Raw genomic sequence first — 26,616 nt, forward strand, 5'->3', positions numbered from 1 at the left:
TTTTTCCATTTGAACAAAGCATATTATCATTATACATGCATTTTTTACCGTTTATGTCAGATGTAATTGTTTTTATATCACAGTAGCCAGAATTTATTTTGGGATGAAACATGACCCAGGCATGTTTTGTGAGGTTCATTCTTTCATGTTGTTCCAAGTTACTTCAAAGAATACCATAAAAGTGTAGTGATTTCTCAGAAGCTGATAACTCTTCTCTAATTGACATGTAGAGAGAAAAGCAGTGATTTTCTGTGTTATCTGATCAAACCGCGTCCAAAACACACAAACAACCTGTTGAGCACCGCAGTTTTCCTCAGGGCTCATCATGTGTGACTCTCTGACAGTCTTTTCAACACATCTGCGGAGACCAGGCCGTGTGATTATTTCACTTGCATACTTCATGGTGTTTACACACAAAGGAATCAGATGTAAATATCTTCATGATAAGGAATGTATCATGGGCCTCATCGATGAAAGTCATAAATTTCCCCAACCTTTCAAACATCAAATGACTTTAGGTGTCATATTTCCAAAAGATGCAGGTCAGATAGTGAAGTCCTCTACTATAGTAAAGGGAGAATGATAATACTTAAGGAAATTAATACTTTTATTCAGAAAGAATGCATTAAAAAACAGCTCAACTGTTTTCAACATTTGTAATAATAAATGTTTCTTGAGCAGCAGATCAGTATATTAGAATGATTTCTGAAGAATCATGTGACACTGAAGACTGGAGAAAATTCAGCTTTGATCACAGGAATAAATTACATCACAACATATATTCAAATAGAAAATAGCCATTTTAAAATTGTAATAGCATTTCACAATATTACTATTTTTATGGTATTTTTTGATCCAAAAATACAGCCTTGGCGAGCATTAGAGACTTCTTTAAAAACCTTCGTTTGCATAAAACTAGGTGAAGATGATTCATAAAGTAATAATATTTTTAATTTTTTTTTAAATAATATTTTACATTTATGACTGGATGTCTTTATTAGATTTAGCTCACTTCTGGGGACAATTCTGTAACCAAAGTCAAGTTAAGCGAATGCAAGCATGCAGAATAACAATAAAACCGAAGCCACTGAACATGAAGAGCTGACAGAAACAAAATGAATACACATACTTTAACTCGTCGGAATCGATACTGCAGTGAAGCTGTCAGCCTGCATTCCTGCACTAAGTGTGTGTGTGTGTGTATAAGATAAACATGCCGGACAGCCTGCAACGCTTCATTCGACTGCATTCAACAGCTCTAGAATCTGCACTAAAGACAGCTCGCTTTCTTTCCATTGCAAATACAACACTGATGTTGCCTTTACCAGCAGAATGCTACAGTTTACCTTCTCGCTCCCTCTATTACCTAAAATATCCAAATCACATTTAAATTCATGCATTTAACAGATGCTTTCGTCCAGAACAAAAGCAAATCTGTGCTTTTGGCACCAGTTTTGGGGAAAGGTACTTTTAAAAGCAATGCATTACAATATTGCGTTACTCTATAAATAAAGTAACTAAATGCATTACTTAGTAATGCACTACATAATATTTGCGGGACTTTTTGTCACCTGGGCTGGGCTTGCTTATTTGTTTTTTTAATAACAAAAAAACCAAAAAGTTACCAGTTACTTGGAAAAGTAATCTGATTACAAAACTCGCATTACTTGTAATGAGTTACCTCCAAAACTGATCACCACAAGTGGGAAACTGTAAACAAATTCAAGAAGCTGCACAACACAAATGAAGTACACGTGCACTGTAAAAAATTTTTTAGTTTGTTTCAAATAAGTATTATTGAAGTGATTTTTACAAGAATATAAGAGGAGAGACAAGACAAGACAGCGTCCCGTCACACATCCCGGTGAGTCTGACATCTACCTGTCTTGAATGCAGATGACACGTTTTGGAGCTTGGAGCCAGAATCGAGGACATGCATAAACGATCTGGCGCTGCAGCTTCCAAAACCACACATTTGGCTTGAGCTGTATAGCGAAAAGCCACAAAACATCCCGTCTCAATAAAACCCCCTCTGAAATCCGATTGAGAGCTTAATGAAAAGTGGTCTAGTAAGTAAATGTGTGTTTGTGTGTGTAAGCTACACAAGCGCGATGCTCAGCTTCGGTTCCAACTCTAATCGAACACACCTGAACCAGCCAACCAGGGTCTTTGGGTTCAGTGGAAAAATACAGCGCACTCGCTCTCAATTTGCATACTTATGTGCTAAAAGTACATACTCTGCTGGTTATGAAAGTACAAATATTTGAGCATGTAGTAACCCAGCTAACAGAAATATGTTCCAAAAATGTTTTGCTAAAGTTACCATTAAGTTACGAACATGTTATGTCTGACATCCAGTTTGATTCAAATGTTTTAGACATTTTTTTTCTTAGTTATGCAAAAATTGAAGAAAACATTAAGGGAATACTCCCTTTGATCTTTTTGCAAACATTATGGTTGAAACAAGCAGTTAGTAATGTTTAAAAACGTAAGGCGAACATCAATATAAACGTTTTTTTAAAAAAGGTTCCATGGACAATGTATAAACGTTTTGTGCTAATGTTTAAGAATGTTATTAAAGACAACGTTCTATTAATGTTACTGGAAAGAATGTTTGTTCATAACGTTGAGAGAACCATTAAGTTATGAAAACATTATTTCTGAATGTTTAAAACATCCAGTTAAAAAAAAAAATGTTTTAAAAACGTTTTCTTTAGGTTATGAGTATGTTTGAGAAACATTCAATTAACATTCTATTGATGTTACAGCGTTTGTTCATAATGTTGAGAGAATCTTGCCAGAACATACTCTGCTGGTTATGAAAGTACAAATATTTGAGCATGTAGTAACCCAGCTAACAGAAATATGTTCCAAAAATGTTTTACTAAAGTTCCCATTATGTTACGAACATGTTATGTCTGACATCCAGTTTGTTTCAAATGTTTTAGACATTTTTTTTCTTAGTTATGCAAAAATTGAAGAAAACATTAAGGGAATACTCCCTTTGATCTTTTTGCAAACATTATGGTTGAAACAAGCAGTTAGTAACGTTTAAAAACGTAAGGCGAACATCAATATAAACGTTTTTTTTTAAAAAGGTTCCATGGACAATGTATAAACGTTTTGTGCTAATGTTTAAGAATGTTATTAAAGACAACGTTCTATTAATGTTACTGGAAAGAATGTTTGTTCATAACGTTGAGAGAACCATTAAGTTATGAAAACATTATTTCTGAATGTTTAAAACATCCAGTTTAAAAAAAAAAATGTTTTAAAAACGTTTTCTTTAGGTTATGAGTATGTTTGAGAAACATTCAATTAACATTCTATTGATGTTACAGCGTTTGTTCATAATGTTGAGAGAATCTTGCCAGAATGTTAGCCGAAGTTCTGAGAAAGCTGGAAAACCTTGTAAATACTGGGACAAACTACAATGCCATAAAATTGCATTTTGATACCACAAACTTGCTGTATGTAAGTGTTAACATCTAAATTCATTATTATTCATTGTTAACTTGCAATTTTTCAATTCATACATTTAAAATGTCTACTGAACTGCATTCCTCAGTAACTGAATATTACTAAATGTCTTGTAACTCAAAAATTAGAGTGCTTAGACCATGACCATGGGTTCAATTCACTTCGGATCAAAGTGTCTGCCAAATGTAAATGTGAAGAGAGAAAAAAAATCAATGAAAATATTTACAGAAAGAGATCGTGGGTAATATAAGCTGAAAAGCACGCATGTGTGATCTACTAGCACACAGTCTTCAACATGCTGTGATTTGGGATGCACTGAAACTCAACTTACTCGTCTACTATTGGAAACGCATTGGATTCAGTCTAGACTTCCAGAAACAAGACTGACTAGTGACTTCTGGAGCACTGAAAGGCCCAGTGTGCACTGGAGCTGTTAATAGTGAAAGCCTCCAGCTGTGGTTGTGTTTGTATAAAGATGAGTGAGTGTCTAGTCAAGCATATACGCGTTTCACAGCCTGGTCAAGCATGTAGCAGCAGTCAAGCCTTGAGCCCGTTTAGATGATGGGGGTTCCTGTATTGTACTGCCTGAGGTGGGACAAGGGCTAATAAAACACTACTCCCCTCACCCTGTCATGGCCTGTCCCAACAGCCCGGGGGTCACTCACTACTATGTGTCCTCCATTCCCTCTTGACCTGGACACAAGTCAGGGCTCAACAATAAAGTGTTGCATCGTATATCATTAATTTCCAGCAATAGTTTGTTTATGAATTTATATATAAATATAATATATATATATATATTTTAATAAAAATAAAACTGTTTAAAAAACTAAAATTAAATATATTATTTTATTCTATTTTTTAGCAAATATGAAATATAATAAATAAATAAATACATAAAAACTTTGTTGACAGTATATAAAGTTTGTGCAAGTATATAATAAATAATAAATGTATAATATATAATAAATGATTTTTATAAAACAATGTTAAAAACTAAAATTAAATATATTTTGTTGGATTCTATTTTAAGCACAGACTGTATTCTAAGCAAATATGAAACATAATAAATGAATAAATAAATAAATATAAACTTTATTTTTGACAGTATATAAAGTTTGTATAAGTATATAATAAATATACTAAATAATAAATATTTTTATAAAACAATTTTAAACTAAAATATATATTTTGCGTTCTATTTTAAGCACAGACTGTATTCATTTTAAGCAAATATGAAATAAATAACTTTATTGTTGACAGCATCTAAACAGTTTGTATAGGTATACTGTATAATAAATAATACATTTGTATGCAACAATTTAAAAAACAAAAGTTATAGACTGTATTCTATTTCAAGCAAATATGAAAATAAATCAAATGAAAACAAACCATATTGTTGAGCCCTGTAAGTGAAGAGAGACGGCAAACAGAAAGAGAGGGGCGATTATGTGTTGTGAGGTTCATTTACAAACACTCAAATATTCCTGTAACTAAAAGGAATTCTGTCTCAAGTGGTCTGAAATTCTTCCCTTTCTGGAAGAAGCATCTGTGTCAACAGGACATCTTTGGTTTAGCATAAAAGCTGAAGCGGCGTTACTCGATACTCGGGCACATAGTGACATCCTGCTCCTATTTGTTTTACACTAAGCCTGCGAGTGTTCTGCTACATATCCAGTTCCCCTGTGTACACGCCGCGGTGTGTTCGTGTTTGGATAAGTTGCTTGAGCAACACTAAAAGTTTGTCTCGATGCATTACCGTCGTTTGCGCAAGAGTACAGCGAAGGTGTTGAATTAGACCAGACTTCCAGCACAATGAAGATTGACCTAACCTAAAAACACACAACGGAGCTGTGCACGTGAACACACACCCTGCATATACGCTCCGATGTTTACACTGTCACAGTGACATGTGACGGATACATGAACCCTTACACGCTGAAGCAGAGCGAGGGCTGATCGTGGCGTGCTGATCGTGGCGTGCTGATGGATGAAGGGGCTCGTGGGATTGCTCAAATTGAATGTTTAAAGCAGGGCAGAATGTTTATAAAACAAGGAAGAAGAAACCCCCTTTTCCCTTTGCACCTTTATGCTTTACAGCACACAGCAAAAATAATTTTCATACTCATATTTTACAGAAAAACAAGCCAAAATACTAAACATTCTTAAATCATTCACTTGAGGTTTTACATAAAAATGAAATGAGATGAAATTGCATAAGATATAAAGTTGTTGTCTGAAAAAATAAAAACTGAATTCGGTGACTTTCTGCTTAAAATAAATATGCAAATATTTATAAAATGTACAAGTTAATTTCATTTATTTTGAAAATGAAATTATATATACATCATGAAAATTTATATAAATAAACATAAATAAACAAAAAGAATATTTTTCATATAAAAAAATGACTAGTTTATTTTTGACCAAGTACTTATTTTCCACCATAATTTGCAAATAAATTCTTTAAAAATCCTACAATGTGATTTTCTGTATTTTTTTTTCTCATTTTGTCTCTCATAGTTGAGGTATACCTATGATGAAAATTACAGGCCTCTCTCATCTTTTTAAGTGGGAGAACTTGCACAATTGGTGGCTGACTAAATACTTTTTTCCCCCCACTGTATATACATATTTATCTTAAATATATATGATATATAATATTATGTAATATTTTAAATGTAATTAAAATATTGATCTAAAAATGATATATTTAGTATATTTATGCATACATTAACAGATTAAGTCATTTTCATTACTGTAACATGAAAAAAATTATTAATATATAATATTGACATTATTTATACAAAATGATAGTTGTTTACTGTCTTTAATTAATAAAAAAAATAATTTAGAAACGTCACTGCAAATGAGATATCTGCCGATACTGTAAGAAAAATTAACTTTTTTCCCCTTTGAATTAATTTGTTCTGATGACATTAGATGATATAAACTTGATTTCAGTCATTTTGCATCTCAAATACATGTATCTTTATTTAAGAATGTTTAGCTATTTGTACTGGAAAATGAAAATCCTGTTATAGAAAGCCATTTTTTGTGGTTCTGTGAGTGTTCTTTAGGATACCGGAGCACTAGAAAGTGTTACAGGTTGCAACCTGTTGATAGTCCCGATGTTCTCGCATGGATGGTAACCACAGTCCGTAGCTGGTGGCACATCTATCTCGCATCTGTCATCTGTCTCTGCTGTCTGTGGGGTCTCGCGTCAAACAATGCTGTCTATTGTAACCCATGAGGCAACAGACGGATCTGCACGGCATGTTTATCTTTTCCTCAAGTATAAGACGTTCTGGAAAACGGCCCCAGGGCAACCAGACTCGAAAAAATCACCCAACGGAAAAGAAGCACGTTACATAAGCAGGTTATCGGTGGGCAAATATCACAGTCGGCTGGAATGAGGAACAACGCAGCCTTACCGATGCTGTCAACAGTAACACATAAAGACATTCCTAGACAATTACATGTCGTGATGAGCTGCTGGCTTTCAACAGACCAGTCAGTGCTCATGTGCTGTGGCCAACGTGCTTCTGATGACAATCTGGAGAAATTACGTTTTGAGTGTGGTCTTCATATCTGAGATCGGTGACATTTATAAAATGAACACCAAGTAAATTTCCACTTAAAAAAAGTGACTTTGTAAATCTCATGAAGATCTAGTGCAGGTCAAATTGAAAAAATAAAATTGATATGTTTAGAAAGTGTATACGTGTATATAGTTAATAATAATATAATATAATATAGAATAAGAAAATAGAATATAGAAAAAAATAAAAAATAAAAAAATAAAATTCACAGATATTTTATTTCTAAGAGAATATGTTATGTTAATATAAAATACATTTCAATTATGGAATTAAAATGTATTTTTTAAGTATATTTATACATATTTAAAGTCTACTGTTAGGAAATTCTATGCATTTCGGCATTATTTTCAAGACATTTAAGCTAATTTAACCCGTTACACAAAATAGTTTCATTTTTATTAGTGTAACATGAAAAAGGTTATTAATATATAACATTTACATATTAGCTCTGTCAAATGATTAATCGCGATTAATTGCATCCAAAATAAAAGTTTTTGTTTACATAATATGTTTGTGCTATGTATATTTATTATGTTTATATAAATAAAAACACATGCATTTATATATTTAAGAAAAATATGTTATGTTTATATATTAAATATTTATATATAATATAAAATATAAGAATATGAATATAGAAATGTATAAACGTAAATATTTTCAAAATATATACTGTATGTGTGCGTGTTTACATATACATAAATATACACAGTACACGTACATATATAATCTAAACAAAAACTTTTATTTTGGATGCGATTAATTGCGATTAATCGTTTGACAGCACTAATTTTTATACATCATGGTAGCATTTGTTGTCTTTAATTAAAAAATTAATTTGAAAAAAATCACAAATGCTATTTTTACTATAATAATAAAACATTTAATTAAATAAAAATAAAATGAAATATTCAAAAAAATAATAAGAATATAATGATAATAATAATTTAAATAAAAATGATACATACAAATGTATCGCAATAATGAAAATCCTTATTAAAACAATGAAAATGCACTTAACTGACCTGAAATAATAATCACAGTGCAATTTTTTTTTTGCCTTTTGATTTTGGGGCAAAATGTGATAATTCTTGACAGGGGATTGTATTAGCATTCTCTTCACACAAAAGACCACGTGAAGAGACCCAAAAGATGCTAAATGTAGCGTAGCTGTCGCATGATGTCACCCGTATGTGCGACTGGCAGATAACGCAGATTGTGGGCTAATGATCATCTGTCAGTGTGACGAGATTCAGACGCTCGTGCACCTTCAGATTCCACGCATTCTTACCTACTGCACCAACAATAAGCATGTTTGCATGTGTAAACCGGCACGCACGACATCCACGGCTAAGAATGCCAAGCATTCACCTGATGGCGACTTTCTACGATGTCCGTCACAAGCGACGTTATGTACGAAGAAGTGAAGGTTCTATTTGATTTGTGTGTTTGCAAACCACAGAAGCTGCAAGAACATGAGCCGCAATCTGCTTAAGCGATCGCTATCAAAAAACAATGGATAAATAGGAAGCGCGGGCGATGGCTTGTTTGAATGACAGAACAGGTAGAGTCACTTCAAACGAACGTTTGGAGTTGCGAGGAAGTCACGGAGGTATGGACGAATTTAACACACAACGGGTTACATAAGTTCATCCTCTGTTAACTTTCTAGTTGGCTTGTTGTCTCTCTGTATTAAAGCCATCACAGCTGTGGAGGTTAGAGAGAACAGCATCTCTACTTCCTCTCCGTTCCATTGGGGACCACAAACCCGGTGCCGGCCTCACACACATTAACACTTCAGACCTCAAGACTGCATGTTTAACACTTCCTGACACTTAAAGGGACAGTTCAGCGTTTTGCCATCGTTTACTCACACTCATGTCGTTTCATATGTTGTTGTGTGACTTTCTTTCTTAAGTGGAGCAAAAAAGAAGATTTTGAAAATGTCTTGGACCCCAAATATCTTCTACGTTTCAAATCATGCAGGCTTGGGAAGGACATGAAAAGAAATGGCATTAAAATGTTCATTTTTGGCATTCAAATAGTTCAAGGTCGTACTGTATTATATTTATACATCTATAACTATCAGTGGGCTAAGAAAAACAAACTTGTTTTCACTTAATCTGCTAATTTTTGTTGCTTCATTAACGTCACGTCGCCCTATTTTCAAGACTGCCTCCCGGTCATATCGGCGCTTCAAAAAGCTGTCAGTCCTTTAAGAAAGAAAAATAACATTACTGGCAAACTTTGCTAGCTAGCTATGTGCACTTCAAAAGCGACCACAGATCAGCAATGTTCTTGTGTAACCCGAGTAAACCTGAAAGGTCCTGTGTTTACCTGTCGTTGAGTGACTTTTGACCTTTGCAGCCCTGTGGATCAAACCTAAACCCCACTCAAATGATCTCCAATCTAATTGCAGTTATCCATAATAATAACCATGCAAGTTATTTAGTTAATTAGATTAATGGCAGTGTAGACATTCTAAAATGGATTTTAACAATCTACATCAAGAACAATATCTAGAATGCTGACTTGTGTATCTCATAACTATGGAAACATAATTTTAGCCACAAAAGAAAAAATATTGGTAAATCATAATTATGACATTAAAAGATTATGAGATACTAATTTATAAATATGAGATAAAAAGATTAAATGATGAGATACTATGAGACACTCATAATTATGACTTTTTATCTCATAATTGAGTTTTAGTTTAGATTTTTAACTCAATTTTAACTTTTTCTCATAAACTCTCATAACTGAGTGTCATAATTTAGACCTTTTATCTCAATGACTTTTTAATCAACATTTTGTCGATGTAGACTTTTTAACTCACAATTATGATTTTATTATCTCACAATTTCAATGTTGACTTTTTATCTTAATTTTAAGTTGTCATAATTATGACGTTTTATCTCATAATTGAGTTTGTCCCAATTTAAACTCATAATTATGCCTTTTTATCTCATAATTATTTTTTTTGTCACAATAATGTCTTTATCTCATGACTTTTATCTCATAATTGAGTTTGTCATAATTTAAACTCATAATTATGCCTTTTTATGTCATTATTAAATTTTTTTGTCAATGTTTTATCTCATAATGACTTCTTATCTCATAATTGAGTTTGTTGTCATTTAAACTTTCTCTCATAATTTTGACTTTTTATCAAAACTCAGTGTTTGTCAATTTCAAAATCTAAATTTCAAATTTTTTGTCAATGACTTAATCTCATATTAATGACTTTTAATCTCAATTTCAATTTTCAAACTTTTAACTTAACTGTCATCATAATTGACTTTTTATCTCATGATTTCATTTTTTATCATAATGACTTCTCACTTTACTTTTTATGCCCAAATTATGACTTTCTATGTCATAATTATGATTTAGCAAAGCATGACTTTTTTTAATGAGGCAGAAATGGTCTTCGATACATTCCATACACAGCAGATTCTTAGAGAGCTAATCTTACTGAAGAATCTCTGTGAAATGGAGGTGCGCTGACAGCAGTGCTTTGAGATCATTGATCAATCAGTGCTGATTGACATCAGGGCCAGGCATGCATCAAGACCTACACAAGCGTGAAAAAACAAGTGTGCGTGCCTGCTAGAGGCCTGACATCTGGCCTCAGCGGCAGAAGCACTGCTTATTCCTCAGAGCGCGTGCTTGTAAATCCATTTCCTTTTGGATTGCTCACTCTAAAGTCTACGGCAGACATCTGCAGTCTGTCCGTCCCTTTCTTTCCGGCCGCCCACACGGCTAGTCCCAGGAGAAGCACGCAGCGCTCCGGCTGCAGTCTGGCACGGGCCGGGGGTGTCTGCGCAGGCACACATCTGGAGCGTTGTGTTTTAGCGCAGCCTGAGGGCGGCAGCAGGCTGAAAGCACCTCATCTCTCACCTGCAGTGAAACATCTCTCTCGAAAAACATCTCGCCAACAAAAGGGCCTGATGAGATCCGGTTGCAGCCAAAACACAGGGTCCAGACATGCCTCCTGCAGCCTGCAGATGAGCAGCTAATTGAACGGCGAACACTGTCGATTCTTTGTTTCGTAAATGAGTGTGTCAGGCTGAGGTTGTGGGCAAAGATGGTTATCAGCACCACCATGAAAGATCTGGGGGATCATTTTCAATGCAATCACTATGACTGAAGGTGATCTAACCGTTAAGGAGTTATGCAACAATTCCAAACTCTTATGAAAATGTAGAATGAATCTTTTATGTCTTGTCTAATGGTCCCTGTCCAAGTTATTATAGCTAGCCTGGATTTAAGAGGAATAGTTCACTCAAACAAATGTATTTATACACACAAATATATGTGACTAAATATATTTTTAATAAATGAAAAATACATATTCAAAATGTAAGTAAATAAATGTTAAATAAAAAATATAATGTCAATTTGGCTTATATGTCACAAAAAATAATTGTAATAAATGTCAGTTATATTCATTTAAAATTTTAATATATTTATTAAATGTATCAATATTTAATTTTGTAACATTTAAAATTATTTCACATTATATTTGTTATTAGATCATTATGTGAACGTGACTAAATATAATTAGAATAGATTAAAATTATATTAAATACAAATGTAAATGTATTTATTACACAGGAATATTGAATTTGATAGAATTTAAAAATATTTCAAATTCTATTCGTTATTAGGTCTCACTGTATTTAAATATGTGACAAAATATAATTTTAATCAATTAAATGTATATTTAAATTGTAATAATATATTTATTAAATGTACCAATTTGGTAAAGTTTAAATGATTTAATATTACATAATTCGATCATTCTGTATTTTAATATATATGACTAAATAAAATGTTAATAAATTAAAACCATTGAAACTATTGATATAAATGTAAGTATATTAACATTTATCCATGAAAAATACTATTATTTATTATTAGACCTTAATGTAAATATATGTGATTTTGAATCACGTAAGGACTTTGTTCTGTCACGCCAAGAATGAATATATTATTTTAAGTCTTCTAAGGTCATATCATAAAATGAATACAGCGAATGAGTCATAAGGACTAGTTTTATGGTCACTGTATAATTGTCATGGTATGGAAAATGGTAAAGACTTAAGAAAACATCTCCTTCCACAGAAGAAATCAGTCATATGTGTTTGGAGCGACATGAATGATGGATTAAAATTTTTAGGCGAACTACTCCTTTAACTTTCATCACAATGCAGAAAAAGAGCAGTGTTTTATTCAGACAGGACTGTCTTTTATGTTCACCGCAGACAGCAATGGCAGTGGCAAGCTCGTATCCAGGTCAAGGCTGTAAATCCTGAACCAAAAGAAAGCATTCTTCAACTAATGATAGCCACGGTTCACAAAAACATGGACGAGAGAGCAGTAGAGCGCAGGCGTTTGCATGGACGTCTCTTCTGGTGAAAACAAAACTGTCCTAGTCATCAATCAGCGCAGCGCTCAGCGATACCTTCAGCTTTGATGTGTGTTGTTTTGTTGTGGTCAAATGAGTATATCAGAGTGAGTGTTTAACCCAGTGAACTTGAACTGAAGCCTCCTTTGTCCTATATTTAAAACACAATACTCTCTTCTCGACTGAATTACTACACACTCCACAAGGGAAAAACACACAACATCAGGTTTGGCAGGTATAGTCACATTACATAACACTGAACCTCTTCTCGTAAATAGTAGCTGTTAAAGTGGCATGTGCAAACTGACATGTTTCTGTATGAAGATGATCATTTCCCTCCTGCTGCCATGGATCAGTGTTTTATGGCTGCATGCTGTCAGGTTGAGGGGTGTAGTGGTGCATTGTGGGTAACGGGGTCCAACAAGAAGTCTTTCGGTTTCATCTCACAGAGAAAGGGATGTGGGCGCTCGGGATTAAAGAATCAACCCTTAAGTATGTTACTCTAGCAAGAGCTCAATGACTGTAAACTATACAAATACCTGTACAGTAGCTGATGTGCAAGTCTCTGATGTAGAGCTGATAGTTGGCTGTAATGTCCGTGACTTGACCTAAAGCCACACAGCAGGAGAGTCACTCAGAGCAGGTCTGCGAGCCGTTTGATAAGACGCAGCCGCTGGAGTATCTGTGCGCAGGACGGGGCTTCATCAGAGATCAGACTCAACTCCCACTGCATTTGTCTGCCGGCTGACTATCACTTCTTCTGATGCTTTGGATGGATGCGCACTAGGATAAACATCAGCAACAGCTTTATCTTTATGCCTGGCCTGCGTCGAGCCTCATCTTTCTGCAGATGCTTCCCTTCAGAGCCACTGCTGCTTCACAAGTTCAACTACAGTTAAACTGTCCTTTAAAAATAGTTCAAAGTCAAACTAAATATTACTAGGATTGAGTACCAGCAACTACACTGAACAAATTGCAATTCATCATGATAGCATAATTAGAACGAAGTGAAACGAAGGGAGGACTGAGGTTGTTCATTATCGTGGGTCACCTATATCAGGTCTGGCAGGTCTCTCTTCACATGTCAGATGATGCTGTGAAACACTACGCTTCACTCTGAAGGCTTTGTGCTCTTGAGAGAAGGAAGTGGACTTTGCCCTCTGACTGCAAATCCATCACAGAAAGCCTCTTTCATCCCTTAGTCTCTGATTTTCTTTGTATCTTGTATCGACTTTCCCTTCATGTTTGAAAACACCACCCTGATGTTCAGCTGCCTTATCTGTGCGTCTTCCCCTGGTTTACGCCTTATTTTCATCACTTACACACTCACGCACTTTTAGTAGTGCCTCAGTCGTCTTCTTCAGTGGCAATATCTTAGTTTGGAAGTGGACTTTGCCCTCTGACTGCAAATCCATCACAGAAAGCCTCTTTCATCCCTTAGTCCCTGATTTTCTTTGTATCTTGTATCGACTTTCCCTTCATGTTTGAAAACACCACCCTGATGTTCAGCTGCCTTATCTGTGCGTCTTCCCCTGGTTTACGCCTTATTTTCATCACTTACACACTCACACACTTTTAGTAGTGCCTCAGTCGTCTTCTTCAGTGGCAATATCTTAGTTCGGATTCTTAACATTATCTTGGTTCTTGAAAACTTGACAAAACACTTAAATAAATAATTATTTTTTAAATATAAAATGTTTTCAAATACAACAACAGCAGCAATTATAAATATACAATTATAATACATAATATTTTTCATTATAAAAATAAAATATAAATAACAGTATAATAATAATAACACATTGTGTTAATTAGATTATAATAAATTGTATTTAATATAATAAAAAGTATTATTATTAAAATAATTAGAATATATACAATTATTATTATTATTAACAATAATAATAATAATGTTAATTAGATTATAATAAATTATTTAATATGATAAATATTATTATTATTAAAAATAATAATAATAATAATATTATGAATTAATAATATAATAATATTATATATCATATTATAAATAATATATAATAATAATATAATAAATAATATTATTATAAAAATAAAATGCAAATAATAATATTTTAAAATAATATACATTATTATAATAATTAAATGTATAATACTACTACTAATAATAATGCAATTTGTATATTATTTATATTAGAATATATAAAATTATTATTATTATTAACAATAATAATAATAATCAAATCAATAACATTTTAAATAAATTACAATTTACATATGGATATCATAAACCATACAAGTCACTGAATTTGTAAAGATTTTTCAATCAGACCAAAAAAGGTCTCTCAAAAATGTAGTTTTTATTATCCATATGCAAAAGTGACAGAAGTGCAAGTGTATTAAAAACAGATCAAAGAGCAGACGGTTCAGCCCATGCTTTCTTCAGTGCTCATAAACAGTTATCATAAACCCTAAAAATGAGCAATAGCACTTCTAAAAACATTTCTGCTTTCTTCATTTATTTGGTCTACCTCTGATATCGCACAAATTCAATTGAGGACATTCCCACGATACTCTGAGAGCCAAACACCATGGGACAGGGGTGACCTCCGACCCCCATAATTAAATTTATAATATTACTAATAATAATAATTATGCAATTTTTATATTATTTATATTAGAATATATACAATTATTATTATTATTAACAATAATAATAATAATGTTAATTAGATTATAATAAATTATTTAATATGATAAATATTATTATTATTAAAAATAATAATAATAATAATATTATGAATTAATAATATAATAATATTATATATCATATTATAAATAATATATAATAATAATATAATAAATAATATTATTATAATAAAATAAAATGCTAATAATAATATTTTAAAATAATATACATTATTATAATAATTAAATTTATAATACTACTACTAATAATAATGCAATTTTTATATTATTTATATTAGAATATATAAAATTATTATTATTAACAATAATAATAATAATCAAATCAATAACATTTTAAATAAATTACAATTTACATATGGATATCATAAGCCCTACAAGTCACTGAATTTGTAAAGATTTTTCAATCAGACCAAAAAAGGTCTCTCAAAAATGTAGTTTTTATTATCCATATGCAAAAGTGACAGAAGTGCAAGTGTATTAAAAACAGATCAAAGAGCAGACGGTTCAGCCCATGCTTTCTTCAGTGCTCATAAACAGTTATCATAAACCCTAAAAATGAGCAATAGCACTTCTAAAAACATTTCTGCTTTCTTCATTTATTTGGTCTACCTCTGATATCGCACAAATTCAATTGAGGACATTCCCACGATACTCTGAGAGCCAAACACCATGGGACAGGGGTGACCTCCGACCCCCTCATGATTAACTGCCCATAAAGCGCACTGCGCTCCACCTGTTATCGGGCTATCTGGAAGGTCTGCGTGTTTTTTCCCCATCACTGCCTGCAGTAAAACAACTAATCAGCTCTCACGGACTGTGAAGCGCCACGCATCGCTGAATGGAGAGCTGTGGGTGAAGGAAACGGTGCATGTGTTACTCTTTCACTCACCCCGTTGTAAGATCTTGTCGATTCCAACAAGATAGATCACAGCTATTCAATATCATTACTACAACAATATACGGTGCCAAAACAGAAAATCAATATCAGTGAACGTACATAACAAAACACCGTCTTTCATGCCTTTCTGAACCTTATGTGATCTTCTTTCCAAGTACTGACATTTCAGACACATTTTTTCGCTTTTGTGCCGAGAAAAAGTTTCATTAAATAGGAAAAAATGCAGACGGACCAAAACAGCGCACACATAATAAGCTGAGGATTAGTTTCATAAAAGTATGCGTGTGCTTGGCTGCGGGCCTGAGCTTTTTTTCCCTGCTTTATTTGCACTGAGCGTCGACTAAAGCCAGTGTCAAAAGACAGACGCTTGCATCACAGCCAGCAAGTCAATGGGACGCAGCAGCAGCAGGAATGAACCTGCTCCACTGCTTTTTAGACAGAGAGGGAAAAAAATGACAAAAGACAAGCAAATCATCTCTCTCTTGGGATGACTGTCCCTGGCTGAACTTAAGAAACCATGTGCTGCTGACGGTGGTGATGTAAGGATTACAGTTTCCTCAACACATACAAACTGGTATCGTGAGGTTTGGGGAAGTGACTCATGTTGTCTTGTGTTTGTATTACATGTACAAAAAGATATATAGTACCATAGTATCACTGTAAAATTAAAGAATAAATAAAAAATAACATTTTTTTTTTGGTTACAGTTTGAGTAATTGTGTTGTGTTTTTGTTTTTTTTTATTAGTGTTTTTGTTTGTTTTTTAATATGTCTATATTTCTTTCATTAATTTTTGTATTTTAGTTTCATTTTAAGTTTACGTTATTTTAGTACATTAAGTTAAACAATTATTATTATTTTTTTTTTTTTAAATGTTGCCTTGGCACCTAGCTGACATAATTTAAGGTTTTTATTTAAAACATTTTATGGTTTAGTTGACTGTAATGAACCTGAAACTATTTAAAACCACTAAAAATATTAATATTTGTTTATTTAAATATTAGCAAATAAAGGTGAAATATTGTTATATTATAATAATATTAAAAACTATTAAAAATGTCAAAAGCACATAAAATTACTAAAACTTAAAATGAAAACTGAAAACTAAAAATTCTAAATAAAATTATTAAAATTAATTAATAAATGCTATAATAGAATGATACTAAAATAATACTACAACTGGTCACTGTCGTTCATGTCACATCTAAGAACCCATTCTCATTAAAAATGCATGATTTCCAGTCACTGTCTGCACGAATGCACCTTAAATCATCATTAAATATATCATTAAAAAGATCTTTATAAACTTGCACTGACCTCACAAGAATACTAGCAACTTTCTGTCAGCCAACACAGAATAAAATACGCCTAAAAAAAGCAAACTTGATTCTGAGATATGTCCTATTGTAAATAACTGCAGAACAACACGGGGATCAGCAGCAGGGCAACGAGAGTGATGCTTCAATAATGCAGCAGGAGGGAACATAATGATCCTACTATCTCTCTGTACTATCCAATAAAACAGAGTGAGGGAATTTCACCTCAGCATGAACTTCTAATATAAAAACCCCCCACACTGTCCCGGAGAGAAGCAGGAGGAGGAAAATCATGAGGAAGAACGAAACGTCACCACCCCTCCTTTCAAGGCCAGATACGGCAGCGACTGATCTCACAGCAGATGATAAACCATTTCCCCAGCTCACTTTAGTCTCTCGGCTTCATAGCTCTTTATCTTTCTTGTTCTTGCTCTCCTCCCCGACTCTCACGTTCCTCCCTAAAGGTGTCTGAGCTCATCTGATGAACTCTGTGTCTGGTGGTCAAACCTTTGTAAAAATTTGAGACACACTTGACTGTTACTGGCACACACCAGTGCATCTCTAGATCTCAATATGAAACTGATGAATATGAAATGACTGAATGTTTGTAGAAAGACACAAAATGTACAAATCACTCCCAAAAAGCCTCTCTAAGGTCACAATGTGCAACAGTGATTCTGTATGTGTGCTGAAAACAATGATGGATCCAAATGTCCAGCAAACAGCTACAATTAGAGATGCACTAATTCAAATATCATTCAATTTTGTTTAAAATAAATTCCAAATTAAACACTAAGAACTACAATCAATTGTAGCGTTGGGTCAGAGAATATGTCAGAGTCCAAGTTCATTCACAATTGCAGTCCAAGTCCCGAGTCCAAGTACCCCAACTCGAATCAATTGTTTTAAATGTTAATTTAAGCACCATGAATTATGAAAAATAGAGTATCATTTCAAAATCTGCTGAAGTTTACATCAAATAGCATTATTAAATTATAATTTTTTTTTTTGATAAATAAAAATTAAGTCAACATCACTTTTAAGTCCAGTATGATGTTCCAACAGGCCTGTAAGTCACTACCACAAACTATTGTTTGAATACAACCATGTCAAAAGACCTCGCCTTTCATCACCTTTAAAATCACTTGGTCTAAAGCAAGCCTTTTACTTGGCCACATAAAAAGGCTGACCTCATAGACTCGGGAAAGCAGAGAAACAAACACCATGGCATGTACTGCAGTACGCCTTGAATTTGCTAAGAGGATGTTATAAACAAAATGGTAACTTTACCAATCGCTCAACCCTTGACAATTTACTTTAAAGGTTTGATCGTTGATTCATGCCATTTCTAAACTCAGTCAAAGTTCAAGACAGGTGTATGTTTAAATGTTTCAAAGTAAAAAAAAATACAATGTGAAGTTAATCGTGCAAATGTTTACTTTGTTTTCTTGTTGCATTGCAGGCTTGAAGGGGTGAATGTAGGCAGCAACATGAAGCCCTGCCTCCCTCTACTGCTGCCCCTACTCTTCTATCAACACTTGTTCCTGGCATCGGCCAACTCCTGTCCGAAGGACTGTACCTGCCAATTCCAAGACTCCATATTCTGCTTTAGCCGCAAAGAAATTAAAATGCCCAGCGAAGTACCCACAACGACTAAAAATCTCTATGTGTTTAAGAACGGCATTGAGTCCCTTTCCCAAGAGGACTTTCTTGAGCTGGAAAACCTAGAGATGTTGGATTTAAGCCAGAACAAGTTGACCGAACTGCCAGATTGTGTGTTTGAACCCCTGTCCTCTCTCCACAACCTGGACCTGTCGGCTAACCAGATCGTCCACATATACAAGGACAGCTTTGCTGGACTGGAGCATCTGGAGAGGTTATATCTATACAGCAACCTCATAGAGAGCATCCATCCTGCTGCTTTTGATGGCCTACAGCAGCTGCTGGAGCTCAAGCTGCAAGGTAACCAACTGACAATAATGCCTGCCCTGAAAATGCCCCATCTGCTTCTGCTAGACTTACGGTTCAACAGCATCCCATCACCGGGGCCAAATGACCTCCAGACACCCAAGTTGGAGTCATTAAAACTGGGTGGGCTGGGGCTTAGCAGTCTGGATGAGGAGCTCTTGGGAAGCTTCAAGAACCTCCACGAGCTTGACATCTCCAACAACCAGTTAACAACTTTTCCAGGGGTACTGCGGGAGGCAAGAGGCTTGGTTTCTCTGAGTTTGGCTGGGAATCCCATGGGACCTGTGAAATGGGAGGACTTTGAGAAACTCTCAGAGCTTCAGGAGCTGGATATCAGCAATCTAAGCTTGCAAGGGTTGCCGGAGACCTTAACCCAGCTCTTTCCTCACTTACAAAGACTGACCGTTGCGGAAAACCCTTTCAACTGCCTTTGCAATCTGGCTTGGTTTCCTAGTTGGCTGCGAATCAAGCAAATTCAGTTGGGTAGGACGGAAGAGACACGCTGCCACTTTCCTCCTTTCAATTCCGGGAAGGTGCTGGAGAGGCTCTCGCACCGAGAATTCGGATGTCCGATTACCACAACTGTTATGACTCGGACAGTAAAGACCACTGCAGTACCTCCTGCCCCGGTCACCAATTTACCAAGTACCACTCATGCAGTCCTCCCTGCCAAACCTAGTGATAACCCCTCTACGGAAACCGGCAATGCCCCTCCACCGCCCACCCCAAGTTCGACTATCGACCCTGACCTAAGATCAACCTTTTGCCCACCCAATATCTGCCTAAATGGAGGAACATGTTGGCTGGACAACAAAGGACGTTTGGACTGCATTTGTCTACCAGGAACATTGGGGAGATACTGTGAAAAAGAGGAAGACCCACTACCCCATGAGGACCCTACTGTACCAGAACCTGAAATAACAGCAACATTGATAACTAGCTCCTCAATACTCTTAGACCTTCACCGGTACATCGATATGCACCCCCAAATCCGTGGCGTTAAGTTAACTTACAAGAACCTTTCTGGTCTGGATAAACGTGCCAAGCACCTCAACATTCCGCCCAGTTACCCAGAATACACAATCCGTGGACTTCAGCCGAACTCGACGTATTCTGTATGTGCCAGTCCATTGGGTGAACCCGGGGATGTGGACAGAGTATGCATAGAAACCCAGACAATCAGTCAGCAGCTAACTCCCACTGGAGCACAACGGGAGGACCCAAAGCTCTCTACAATGCTCATCCCTGCAGTCGCCATCCTTCTTCTGCTAGTCCTAGTAGCCGTGGCTGTTGGGGTAGCTTGCTACATGCACAAAAAGAAAGCAAAGGGACACCTGGACTTAGAATGTGATCCGTCACAGCTGGAGCTGGAGGGTCTGGAAAATGGGGAGCTACCCCAAAAGCAAGAGATTATCTCCTGTCCATCAACAACACAGAACGGTGGCTTGGACTACGAGGTACCCCTCATGCAGGATCACTGTACTGCGAACAACAACAAGAACAGTTTGAAACCCTCATATTTCTGATAATTGCAAAAGGTTTGTGTCTTGCATGGTAAAGCATGAACAATATGGCCTTACAAGGTACCACCATGATCAGCCACCAGGTTCTTTGTAAAGAGACGGTGGAATTTAGGTGATTCCTGGTGCAATCCTGTAAGGGCATTTCTGTCAAAATGACATCCTCCTAAGTGCCTTTTATCATCTGAAAGACTTTACATGCCAAACTTTCAACCAAAGATTTTGGTGCATTTTAAAATGGCTGCCAATTGTACAAAGGGCATATGGCTGACTGAAAAAATGTAGCACCTGTTTGCAACTGTTAGGAGCTGCACTAACTGTGAACCTTAAACCCTACATGTGAGTGGGTAATTGAAGATATGGACTTAAGTCACGAGGCTGACTCTTATGATGCTTTGTCTAACTGATACACATTGTTTCTTTGTTTTATATTTGTACCTTTTTTGTAAATGTTTTTGTACAAATATGTGACTGTTTCCAGGCGGCTGCTCTTCCCCCACCTCATACTTCGTGATTTAAAAAGCAGACAAAACACCAGATTAAAAACTTTGGAGATTAAAATTTACTTGTACCACCAAGTGAATCAAAGGCTTTATTTTGGAAATGGCAGACTGTCTAAGCAGTTGAAAGTCTATCCAGACTTGAAACTAAATCCCTCCTCTATTTGTTAGCCCCTATCCCCTTTTACCCTCAGAAAAAGAGACTAAACTAAGGTTGAACAGGAAGATGGCTGATTCAAAAGCAGATTAATACATATTATGCTCTGTTGTAAACACAAATTAGGCTTGAAATATATAATTGGAAGCTACAGACTGGTGGGATCTTTTAAATTATTTATTTATATACCAAAAAAAGGGGTTGTTTCCTAGACCAATCTGCAAAATTAGCCTTTACACTATTTAGGCTACTTGTCAGAGATTTCCAGTCACTTGCAGTCAACACCATTTTGCCTTAAGACAGGTTTACTTGTTCAAAAACACTAAAGCATATGTTTGGATAGGTTTAAATATTAGCAGTCTAAAACAGCAAACATATTTAAACCAATCTAAAAACACGCACTCCAACTCTCCAGAGTTTACCATTCACGTGCAAGATATAATGAAAGAGCATAAAACAACCTAAACACAATCCAGGCAGTCACTGTTGACTCGGTTTAATTTAAGAAATTTAAGAATCTTAAAGTTTACCATAAAATGCCAAACTCAGAAGAGACAGTGGGAAGCTGTGCTGATTTACCTCTGTGAGGAAATGTGTTAGTATTTTAGCACTTGTTCTACAACCTGTCAAATGGTGTTTCCTATTTGTAAAAAGTAAAAAATAAATTGTTTTAGAGCATCTGAAACCTTCAGCTTAAAAGGAGGAGGATTTGCAATTGAAAATATTCTTGTTGTTGTTGTTGTTGGAATATCCAAACTGGAAAAAAAAAATCTCAGCAGTGTGAAGTATTGAGAATATTTGTGAATATTTTTGAGAAGATCTGCCTCTAATTTTCCCTATTTAATTTGGGAAGCTCTTTTTTATACTTTTTTTTTGTCTATATGGAGGTGTGTGTATATGTACGATACGTATTTTCAAAAAGCTGAAAAGAAAATAAAAAAAAATAATTAAACTACAGTTTCATATTCTGTTTCTCGCTCAAGCTAGCTGGTCTGATTAACAGCAGAGTCAATTAGATTCACTGACGTTGAATGCATTTAATGTGTTTTTGGTAATAAGATTTTAGAGACAAAACAAATGTTTTTTTTTCTTCTCTCCAGAGGAGTTTGCACACTGAGAGAGAGCACTAGCATCCTCAAAACCATCTGCAAGCGCGCCACCCAAAGCAAACTTTTATGAGGAATTTTAGGGTTTGAGTGCCAGGGAAAGGTAATAGATTTTCCCTTTATGGAGAAAGCTTGAGGTAAACAGGAATTTTTATTAAAAACAAACGATCGCCAAATCCAATAGGTGCCGTTTGGCCTCCATCTACGTCACTGGACTGAAGCTAATGAGCATTGTTTGTTAATACGCACATCCTTAGACTGACCACCCACCTGTTTTACAGGTACATTTGGACGGTTTGCAGCAAACGCTCACACCACCTTCAAAGTCTGCTTATCTGCAAGCATCCAGCTGCAATCTGTTGTATATTAAACCTGTTTAACGACACAAACACATAAAACAGCCCACCGCTGTCCAGCACTAATAGCATTTCCATTTGTAATGAGCACAATCATGTCAAACCATTAAAAACAACAAAAATGCTCACACAGCGAGAGAACAACAGCCAAGGCATCAGATGGAGGCAAATTTGGCCAGAAAGCGTACAAGCACACGTCAGTCAGAGGAACAGGCGCGTGTGTGTATGGACGGCGGTGGGCAGCTAAATGTGTGTGTGTATGTGCGTCTGCTTTCCAGCTTTTCAATAAAAGGCCTCCTTTATTCTGTGATTTTAAGAGAGCTGGTCCTCTGGCCGCGCTCCAAAGCTAGACTCAAACTGAGCGGCTCAAAGGGCCTATTGTAGACACCCGAGCTGACTTTTTCAAATTATATTCCAAAAATTCCACAGAAAATTACTGCTGAGTAAATATTGTTCTGCTCGTTTTTTTTTTAAGTCAAGCTGCAGAGGTTTCATTTCCAAACTCAGTTCTAGAGTGATGACGCCAGGCCTTAACACAGGGTCGTGTTTCTTATGAAAAGAGCCCCCCCCCCTCACATTTTTGTCCTGGTTAATGCCTCATTCTTGCCATAGATGCTCTACTGTAACAGCAAATCTTCCGGTACAAACATGAGCATGAACCTCAGTCAGGTAAATGGCATATTTAATGATAAAGAGGCTGTGAGGGATAGATTTACTGTTTAGGGATGCAGAGGCCGTATAACAAGCAATAAGCCCATAATTATTTTTTGTCCAGTAACCACAAAAATACTGTATATTACCCTGTATATTACTTCGGAGAAAATTAAAAAAGCACTAAAAACTCAAATGAAAAGATTGTATGCCACCTTAAGAATGTAGACATCATGAAGTTATAATGTGCATTAGGACAGATAAATATAGCTTTTAAAATTCGCTTTAAAAAAGACTGAATTATGAAAAATAAGTCTAGTGAAGGAAAGATCTAACCTCCTAACTGTTTTGGGATACTACAGTAAATTGTAAAATAGGCAGAAAAATTTAATATTTAAATAAAAACACAGATATCAATAAAACCAATATAATTTCAATTTATTGTGTACACTTATTGCACCAATAACTGGCACCAGGGAGCATTATTTTAGTATTATTTATATATTTTGTAATGTACTATAATTTTTTTTATTAGAAATATTAGACAAAAAAAACTATTTCGCTTCATTTTTATTTTAGATTTACTTTGAATAATTTTAGTACTTCAAATTCAACTTATTGTATTTCAGTTATTGCCATTAGCTTTTTGTATTCTTCTTCTGTGATATTTCTATTTAGATTTTTATTTCAGCTTTTTTTTGTTGTTCTTCAAATTCAACTTATTTTCAGTTATTGACAGTATTCAGTTTTTTTGGTAATATTTATATTTAGCTTTATTTGATTTCAGCTTTAGTTCTATTATTTCAGTACTTCAAATTAAATATTTTACTTCAGTTATTGCCTTTAGTTTTATTGCCATTTAGTTTTTTTTGCAATATAATTTTTAATTCAGCTTTAGTTTTATTAATATTAGTACTTCATATTACTACTAACAGATTTCATTTGTTATTGCCATTAGTTTTAGATGTTTTTGCAATATTTCTATTTAGCTTTATTATTTATTTTAATTTTAGTTGTATTAATTTTTAGTACTTTAAATTAAGCTTTTTTCAGTTAGTTGCCAATGCAGTTTTTTTTAAGTTTTAGGTTTTCCATCTAATATTTACATTTTAATTTAGCTTTTCAGTTTCACGCAAAGAAAAATGAATCTCATTGCTAAACAAAAATAAGCAAAGTTACTCAAAGACTGAAACATATATGTGAACTATGTGAACGCAGAGTACCAGTTAGTTTAATGCAAAATAGCTCAAGTTTTATAAGAATATATATTGTTTTAATGATTATATGTACTAACTTGTGAGTAATTTTGCATAAAAACGAAGAAAAAACCCCCACTTATACAACACACCATTTGCAAAAAGAGCACATTCCCTGCTAACAGGCTTGGAGTTTGGCCTAAAAAAGGCAAAGCAACAATCTATCACTATCTATTCTGTCCTTTGAGACCTGAGGCTGTTGTTTGATGTGTGTGACACAGTAGCGGGAAAACAGACCTCAACATCCCACCACATCACACGACTCACGGTTACGCTGGAGGAGATTCTGCCTGTGCTCTTATCAGATTTCCTGCAGCAAAACCACACAGGCCAGTTCACCAGCAGCTCAAGCTCTTCTGAAGATACCAAAATAGAGACGTCTCTCAAATAAAGACATTTCCCCCCATATATACACCCCTGCATAGACTCTGAAAGGCGCTTGAGTTGTACAGATTGTCTTCTCGTAGGGTTTGAATCCGGCCCCGGGGCCACGGACCACAGGAATGCTGACGCTAGCATGGCAGATACAGAAGATGGGGACTGGGAAGACTGGAATGATGAAGAAAAATAGAGAAAATGAAAGAATAATGACAGAAGAATGCAGTGAACACTGAGCTCCGCATGAGGCCTGTGGATATTATGAACCGCAAATGTGAAAGAGAAGGATGGAGGGGGATTTCACTGAACGATGGAGAGGAATAAAGGCATGAGAGGAAAATGAGCTGGGATACTAATGCTCAAACCTCAGAGGTGCTGGATCCCGGAGACGCTTCTGGAGGGACGTCCACTTAGCAGACTAAGGTTTCCAGCCACTAAATGAACAACAATTTTACAAACGTGCTCCAATAATTTTAGTGTTTGAGTGTTGGCCAACAACATTGACCTGCTATAATGGTATTAACATCTATCTCATCGTGTCACTATATGTTGATGTCTATTACACCAAAACTGTTCCACAAAGTCCATATGAACAGGCTTTCCAAACATTCAGATCAGTTTTCCTCTAAAGCCATTTTTTTTTTATTCAGTGCTTTATGGTTTTATTCAATTTGATCATAAAAATGGGTGTCCAATCAAATCAGTTTATACTATTTTAATTTAGTTAATTCTCTGACATTTTCACCGTTTCCTTAAAAGAGAGAACAATTAAATTGGTAAAGCTTTACAATAAAGTTAAGAAAAAAAATGGAAACCGGATCACCTGAGACTGGATCACCTAAGACCGGATCATCTGAAACCGGATCACCTGAGACTGGATCACCTGAGACTGGATCACCTGAAACCGTATCACCTGAAACCGTATCACCTGAAACCGGATCACCTGAGACCGGATCACCTGAGACCGGATCACCTGAGACCGGATCACCTGAGACCGGATCACCTGAGACCGGATCACAAGGATGGGACAACAGAGAGCAGAGTTTTGAAACTTTTATGATAAGGGGCCCTCATGTTTTCTTGTATATAGAGTTGTCACTGTAATACTTATGAGCTCTGACACATCACTGTACTTCCACTGATTACCTTTCGCAACTGTCTTGATAACTTTGAGTATGTAAAATCTTACATACGGGAAGTGTCTGTCATCAGCACAGAATAATGAAAAATGTAAATCTAGAGTGACGTAGAAGTCGCATGAATTCTGATATGACCGTTCATGCTGCGGTTGCAGATCCTGAAACCAGATCACCTGAAACCGGATCACCTGA

General features: G+C 35.2%; 2 protein-coding genes across 3 annotated transcripts in view; one reads left to right on the top strand and one right to left on the bottom strand.

The window, feature by feature from the left end:
• The window catches only part of LOC107601580 (coronin-7-like), a 164,555-nt gene that overhangs the window by 43,307 nt on the left and 94,632 nt on the right, over window positions 1-26,616 (bottom strand). The gene's annotated exons all lie outside the window — the stretch shown is intronic.
• On the top strand, window positions 1,829-22,308 carry LOC107601582 (vasorin-like). Its single transcript, XM_016293819.1, has 2 exons — window positions 1,829-1,864; window positions 18,856-22,308. Exon 2 carries the CDS (start codon window positions 18,884-18,886, stop codon window positions 20,885-20,887), a length of 2,004 nt encoding a protein of 667 aa, XP_016149305.1. The 5' UTR covers window positions 1,829-1,864; window positions 18,856-18,883; the 3' UTR covers window positions 20,888-22,308.

The sequence above is a fragment of the Sinocyclocheilus grahami genome, unplaced genomic scaffold (assembly GCF_001515645.1).
Source record: "Sinocyclocheilus grahami isolate Dianchi unplaced genomic scaffold, SAMN03320097.WGS_v1.1 scaffold307.1, whole genome shotgun sequence".
In the NCBI taxonomy this organism is placed as follows: domain Eukaryota; kingdom Metazoa; phylum Chordata; class Actinopteri; order Cypriniformes; family Cyprinidae; genus Sinocyclocheilus; species Sinocyclocheilus grahami.

Coding starts and splice junctions, on each gene's coding strand:
- LOC107601582 (XM_016293819.1), top strand. CDS start 18,884: ATGAAGCCCTGCCTCCCTCTACTGCTGCCCCTACTCTTCTATCAACAC.